Source organism: Anoplolepis gracilipes, chromosome 3 (assembly GCF_047496725.1).
Source record: "Anoplolepis gracilipes chromosome 3, ASM4749672v1, whole genome shotgun sequence".
Lineage (NCBI taxonomy): Eukaryota > Metazoa > Arthropoda > Insecta > Hymenoptera > Formicidae > Anoplolepis > Anoplolepis gracilipes.
The window spans coordinates 4004055-4012155 of NC_132972.1; the positions used below are offsets into that span (position 1 = coordinate 4004055).

The 8101-nt window shown below is 32.8% G+C and overlaps 1 protein-coding gene across 1 annotated transcript; it reads right to left on the minus strand.

Moving 5' to 3' along the window:
• Positions 1-3864: 3864 nt before the first annotated feature.
• Positions 3865-7682, minus strand: Ppv (Protein phosphatase V). The gene is made up of 7 exons (XM_072887906.1): positions 7523-7682; positions 7264-7359; positions 6551-6758; positions 6376-6455; positions 6192-6297; positions 5892-6053; positions 3865-5759 (listed from the first exon to the last, which is right to left on the minus strand). Exons 1-7 carry the CDS (start codon positions 7589-7591, stop codon positions 5569-5571), a joined length of 912 nt encoding a protein of 303 aa, XP_072744007.1. The 5' UTR covers positions 7592-7682; the 3' UTR covers positions 3865-5568.
• Between the last annotated feature and the right edge of the window lie 419 nt (positions 7683-8101).

Sequence of the window (8101 nt, forward strand, 5' to 3'; positions counted from 1 at the left end):
TGATTTTTTTATATGTATATATATATATATAATTTACAGGTTTACTGCCGCTACTTCTTTTATCTATACTTTGAACAGTGCAGAATCTTGATTTCTACCGATTTTTCATTAATTAATTAAGTTTATTATTAGAATGTAACATTTTAATGAGTAAATGTTAAAAGAATTTAGCAGATTAAATTATCCAAATAAAAAAAGAGATAAAATATGATTATTCTTTAAATAATCTCAAATAACTTTTATTTGAATTTATAAAGCTTTATTTAATATTTAATTACCAAAATATATTAATTTTGAAAATTTAGATTTGAAGAAATACAATTTTGAAAATTAAATAGTTGTAAGTGCAAGAAATACATAAATCTTATAAAATTGGATTTAATCAAAGCTATTTTTTCAAAAAGATCAAGTTAGTCAAAGATTAGGAGGGCAAAAAGAGTGATAATCAGTGTGTATGCATATGTATGTGTGTGTATATATGCGTGTGTATGTATGTTCGTATATACCGTTTAGATATTTTATAAAAAAAAAACGTGCATCGATGTCTGGGAATACAGCAACTGCTTACGGGAGAGCTAAAGCGTTGGATCAGCAAGACTTAGGGCATTATACTACAAAGAGTATTATCATGCCCAACCCTTTAATATTTAAGTGCGAGTGAGAGTCTATCGAGCAAAAGAATGATAGGAAAAAAAGAAATCTAACGAAAAAGAAAAAAAAAGAAAAAAAAAACGCAAAAAACGCGCCTCTCGTTTGTGGGTTCAACTTTGTGTACATATTGTACGAAAAGTTTAATAATAACTATGTTGAAAGTACTAGTCCTGTCTTTGTATAATTCCGTGTTATATATTCGTGCTCATGAAGGCCGCAAGCAGCGTCGCCGCTTCATTTTGTCAAATTATGAGGAAGTGAACAAAAGTTTTTCGCATTTCTTCTCTTCCATTATTTCTCGCATTTACTGGCAATATTGAGTATAAACAGGTACGTCTTAAACGGTAATTGTCTCTTTATAAAAATACGAGAATATTACATTGCTCAATGTTAAAGTGTAACTTTATACAAGCTTAATTTTTTTAAGATCATTTGTACACTAAAAATCTCTGAGTTAATATAATTTTAATTTAACATTGTAATTTTTATAAGCAGAAAAAAGAAATTTTATATAAATTTCTATGTGTAATAGAGCATTTTTAAAAATAATATCTCAAAATTTTGATTTTATTACACTTAAAATATTAATTTTTTTTTTCAAACATTGATTTATTTTAATTGCAAACATAACATTGTGAAAACAATGCAACGTCATGGAATTGTTTTAGGATATGTTGCTTCAGATATACTGTTATTTAGTATATATATGATCATATTAGTCATGATGTTACGTAGTCTTGTTGCATTTAATTAATTAGCTGGTATAACTAGATTAAATTTATTTTTATGCAAATTACGTCTATATTAGCGTAACTTTTTTCGCGTAGTTCTTTCTTCGCATTTTTATAAGAAATATTCATACATATGTATCGCGTATATACACTTTCACTTCCTTTTAATCGAAATGAATGGATCGGCGTGCGTCCCTTGTTGCAATTAAGTATATACCGCAAAGGGCACGAGAAAAGATGCAAACGTTTAACCCAGAAACGACGGTCGAGAAGAGGAGTAAAAAAAGCCGGATTGGCTAGAGAGAGAAAAAGATACTTTTTCAATGAGTGAGTCAAAAAAGTTACCAATTTCTACCTACGTTTAGAGAAGAAGTATGTTTTTATTATCTCGTTTATCTTCGATTATATTCCTTTTGTAATTGAGATTTCAGCACCATTGCGTAAATGTCGTTTCGTCGGGAACCGAGTGTCGCCCTTTCGCCGATATCGAAAACATGTCTTGTCGATAATAATTTTGTGATAAATTGCTTCAATATGGCGCGAATCTTGCTGCCGATACATGCTTAACGTGCTTTTCGTCGCAACTCTTTTTCTACCGCGCAGCCAAGATGAAGCACACTGATAAAAGTCAATTATGCTATTATATACATTATGTTTGATAAAAATTATAATATAATATTTCGCCTCTTTCTGCTTTCGATGAATACAAAATTTCGTACATCTTTCTAAATCAAGCACTTTTCGATGTTTTGTATATATAGATTTAATAGTAGAAACGCGGAGTATACGCGAATCATAAGACTGACAAAGATCGTAGATTTCGGTACGTTGATAAAAAATCGTGTTATTTAACTTGGAATTTTAATCAAATTCTACACGATTTCTTTTTAAGAAACATTTCAATTATCAATTTTTTCGATACGTTGGACTTTACGCATACCAATAAATTCACTCATTACATTATGTAATAACTATTCAAATTCCATTATTATATTACAAAATTTTCGTATATATAATATGATTTACATAATAAGCAGCAGTTTAGATTGATCAAAAAATTATTACAAATTATATTAGAAATAAAAAAATTATAATAAATGAAAACAAACGTAGAGACGAGAAAAGTATATGTAATTCCGCTAGGATAGACAAGCACATAACGTAATTCGACCAATTTGATCGAGGGCTTTCGATTTCAGACGAAACAGACCAAATTTCACGCATGGTGCATGCGCGAACCCCCCTGTATTTTTATGAATAAATAAGATATTTAAAGAAGAAAAAAGAGAGAAGTAAATCTGAAGTCTGTTTGGAGATGCCTTTCATAGGGATTATAAATGTAGATAATATATTATACATAATGAACATAAATACGCTATATTATTATATATAAATATATATATATATATAAATATAGTAAGTAAATAGAATTATTATATATATATATGATGAAAATAATATTATTACGAGTAAATATATATATATATATAAACTGATTAAAGATTAATAAAAAAATAAAACTCGTCCGCCGTTTAATCATATGTATCTCATATCCACTCTCTCCTACATATTGTTCCTTTTATTTCATTTGTAGTGTTGATTTGTACTTGTTTTCTGTATTACAGTCACTTACATACACATATCAGGAATATTACTGACAATGGAGTCAAGTGCGATTTTACACGCATTTTTATTACAGACGTTCTTCATTACATTAACATAACAAAGTCTATACTTTCAAGGTACATGATGATCGTTTTAAAATGATGTCTACCTGTGAGATCTTTAAGGATTATGCGCAGTGTTCAAGCTCCCGCACGGAGCACATTAAGCTAAATTAGTCTTCGTTATTTTATTTTTATCTTGCAAATTGTCTTTATTTGTTCTCTCTCGCGAGCTTGCCGATTATCAGTATCGAGTCGTCGCAAGCGCTTGGACACTTCGATAAGATTAAAGCGATCACAGACAGAGGCATTTCGGAAGAGGAAACGCCGCGAACACCCTGATAATTGATACAAAGGCTAATACTTTTCAGGATTTCTAAGATACCTGTATCGCACATAGGGCGTTCCCGTCGTTGCGATTCCATTTCACGACTCGGAGGCTGCAAATGTAGCGAGTCGAGTTTGTAACGCAAGCTCCGTGTCTCATTTCGTTCTCTCGGGGGTACGCTCGTTATCTAATAATGTAATATATTATTTGTGTAAAACATTGCATAATTCATATATTGCAATAAATGTATTAGATAGGTAGATAATATCTTGCGCGCGTGATGTAAAATACCTAAAAGGGGAGTAGGGGTATAGTAAAATTGTAAAACGTAAACATCTCTCGTAGAAAAGTTTCGTGAAAAAAGAAAACATTTACTCCAAATACAATAAGCAAGAAGCTTGTGGGAATAGAACGTTAAAAGAGAATGATAAAAAGAAATTTTTTTCGTACGCGTTCTCGTATTAAGCTCTGATATTTGCATGACTCTTCGTCCTTATGTTAGTTCGTCTATGATTATCTGTCAGTAAGAAAGCATTTATACTTCTAGTAGACCGTCATGTTATAGTTCTGAAGGCACTCTGTTCAAAAGTTTATTATATTTCTTAAAATAATGGGTCTTCACAAAACCACATGGTGTGACAAGGAGAGTCGTTATAAACATCGACATGACCATTGCACACGCCTCCTTTGATCTATATCACAAAATTCAAAATAGAGTAGTCTCAACTTGACAGCCAGTGTCACAATGCCAATGCCATATTTGTCGGGTCTGTGATCGATTAGGAATTATCGTGAGCTAGCAAAAATCGATGGTCAGAATTCAGGCTTATGATACGCAATGGCCGGTGCATTCCATTAATTATGTCATATCAATATCGTATTATTATATTACACAAACGCTTATTAATTTAGAGGCACATTGCAAGGGTCTCGGTTTTTTTTCCTTTTTATAGTTGCTCCCTACATTAATGAACTTATGACAATTAGCTAATTACGATTATTTAGTACGACAGCGATTTGGCATACAATATTGGAAATTCTGTACAGATTCGGAGAATACAATAGTATTTGAAAATATTACTTTGTACATATATATATTTATATATATATAGAGAAAAGTGCGGTGAGAACAAATGGTGGATATATATATATTTTTTTTTTGAAAAAAGAATATCAATGTATGTATTTCGACATACTTTACGGATAATATTGAGCTTGGAATTTCTTAAAATTAAGCGTAAAAAATGTCATGTGCATAAAAATAATAAGAGAAACCTCTACAGATAGTACAATGATCCGAATGTCCTTACCTAGGTAGGGAACTTTGACTCTATCGCTACATGCTATTTGTACCTCGGCGAAAAAGCCGAATTTACGATTCTGCTACTAAGAACACTGATTGCGCGTCTAGAAGAAAAAAAGAACTGCACGCAGCACACACAGTACCTAAACCAGAAACAGATCATTTACATATTCAGGAAGACCTTAACAGTACTATATATGCTCACGCTTTAATAAACCTGAATTCTACGCACGATTGCAATCAAAGAAGCATTCACTGTACTCAGAGAGTGTACTTTGCCGGAATGTTTGAATTTCTCTCTTTTTCTTTTTTTATTTAATCGTTTGTACACAGCACTGGACTATTTATGATTCGAGTTCATAAATTATTTGAAAGCTCTTAGTCTTTTGAATATTAAAGTCCAGGATGCTGCTCTGAGATATGAATGCTCTATTGGATGTACACAGTAGACAGCAAAAGCGTCTAGACCACAGAATGTTCACATTTGCTCTGGTGCAAAATATTGTTTCTTTTTTCTCGAACTACAAAAATCAGGCTGATGCAATGGCAGATACTATGTATATATATAAAAGTTAGCTTTATAACATGTAAAACCTGATAAAGTTCTTAAAAAATCTAAAGAACATTCCCTGAACAAGAGCAATCACACGACAATTCAGTCCTCTAAGTATCGCATTTCGATCGTAGAACGCATCAAACAATTTTTTGTTCTTTTTTGTTTTCTTATTAAGGGAATCAAAATTCTAGAGTAATATGTATAATCGGCCTGATATATTTTATCGTTCCGTCATAGTACCAGCCTGGGTCCGATTAATCTAGTCATGTGATTCCGTACAGTCTAGACACAGACACTTCTCTCCTGCATCCGTACAAATGAGCCACTAAGTTAGATCACAAAAAGTACGGTGTGGGCGTTAGAGGTGGGATTACTCTTTCGGAATCAGGCACTGCCTGGAACAGCACGGGTGTTCTCTGATCCACTGTTGTGAACTGCATGATACTAGCTACGTTACCGCATCGGTAACAATAATTTGGAGCTGACCACACTGTGACGAGTTTATCATTAAACATGTACCTATAACCTATCAGAGATAAAAAATAACATATTACTTGTATATATTTTTTTATGTTCATAGAAAGTATAATACAATAAATATAATAAACAATAAATATAATAAATATTAAATAAAATATTGGGAGACCAAAAAACATACCTTCTTGAACTAGTTGGTGTGCCCTACAGATGAGTTTAAGATCGTTTACTTCCATGAACATGTAAGTCACTTTACTGCCAAATAACCAACCTGCACCACGCGGGCTTACTGTCCATGTTTCTACATCTTCTGGATCAGACCAGACCAAATCACAGAAAGCACCTATAATGCAATTAAGTAAAAAAATTCAATATTGTTTAATAGAAATAATTTGTTTAGTAATGTAATATTCAGAAAGATGTAGAATATCAAATATTATTTTATATAAATAATTTATTTTTTAATTATATTATTATATACCTTTGTGTGGAATCTCTTGATTCCTTTCAATCGTTCTAATTTGATCTAGTGTTCTAATTGCTGGAGATAATCCACCATGTACACAAAGAACCTGTTCATCAATTAACTGAAACAAAATATTTCATTTAAGTAATATATAGGAAATTGTAAAATTTTGAAAAAAATCTTTTATAGAAATACTTACGGCAGCAACTGTGAGCAAGTCAAATACCCTACAACAGTACTTCCATGCATTAGCATTACCATACTTGTTTTGACATTCATCTATAACAGATAAAAAAAAAAAAAAAAAAAAAACAATAAAATCAGAACTCTCAGTACAAGCAAGCGTAAAAAAATAATAGAATTATTGTGCTTACCGTAAAATCCATAAACATGCGTGATTTGTCTAGATTCATGATTACCACGAAGTAGTGTTATCCTATCGGACCATTTAGCTTTAAGTGTAAGTAGCCGAGTAAACGTTTCTAAACTGTAATAGCCCCGATCGACAAAATCTCCCAGGAATATATAATTTGTATCTGGTACAGGACCACCGTTGCGAAACAGTTCCTCTAAATCATAAAACTGCAACAAGACAAACAACTGTAAGCAACTTGAGGTATGTAAGTGAGCCATGAAAACTATACAGAGAATTATAAAGTTGGAAATAATATATCAGAGAAATGAAAGAGAATAACGATACTGGATACGTTGATATTTCATATAATTCCTAAAGATTTAAATAAAAATCAATTCTATTTATCTGGATGGACAGTGAATGTTCCAATCTTAATCCTTACTCTATACTGTTGTTTTTTGACACTTTCTAATCGTACAGGTGGGTCAGCGTATTTTCGAGAGCTTTATTAACAAGTAAAAGTGTTTTAAAAAATCTGAAAAAATGTAGGCACCTCCTTTGATTCTTCTACATAAAGACTAGAATAATAAATTTGAAAAATAATTTGCTTAAGCATGCTTAATTTTACGATTATTCGTTTTCGAGAAATTGGCGCTATTAAAAAACTCACGGACAACAAAAATAAGCCACCAGTACGGAATAAGGGTTTAGGTTAGGGCATATATTCATTACCTGACCATGGATATCGCCGCATACCGTCACCGGGGTGGACACAGGCTGGATGTTAGACTCCTCCAGCAACAGATCACATACCATGTCACAGAGTTTCTGTCGGCAAAATTGTAAAAATTAACGACGATTATCGTCACATTTGGGGGGGAAAGACAAGGTGAACGACACGGACGTGATCGGGCGAGTAACCTAATCGCGCGACCGAATTAAATCGCACGGGGAAACGAAAATCGACCAGCAGCACGCGTGTTCGCTTTACCTTGAGGTCATACTCGGGCAAGTATTTGCATTCCTTCGCGATCTCTATCCATTTATCGATGTCTGACATTTTGGATTCGCACTGTAAGAAAATACTGATCGCGCCCCCATAGAGCTATATACATCCGTCGTCTGTACGCGCCCAATGCTATAGGAATTCGTACAGGGAGCAGGGAGATGACGGAAGCGCTCGACGGTTAAAAAATCGTGCGGATACTCATCGAAGCTCGATGGCTCTTAACATGAAGACGCGCTTGAAGGTCTGTTCCTGTTAGATGTATTTTTTGCATTTACATTGCGAATAAAGTCTATTCTTTATAGCTGAACCAGCTGCACTAATTTAGAGTTTATCTTTCTTTTTCCAATGTGAAGGGACAGATAAATTCTGAAGCAGCTAGTTCAGCTACAAACAACAAATCTATAATTGCGAATATGACAGAAGGCGTCTGGAATGCTTTCATTTCCGGTTGAAACATTTTCAAAATCGGAAGCATCGTATCTAGATATTCACGCATCATGACTGTTGAATCGACAATTTTATAATAAATAGTTTGACAGCTCTGTCTGCTTTTATTACGAT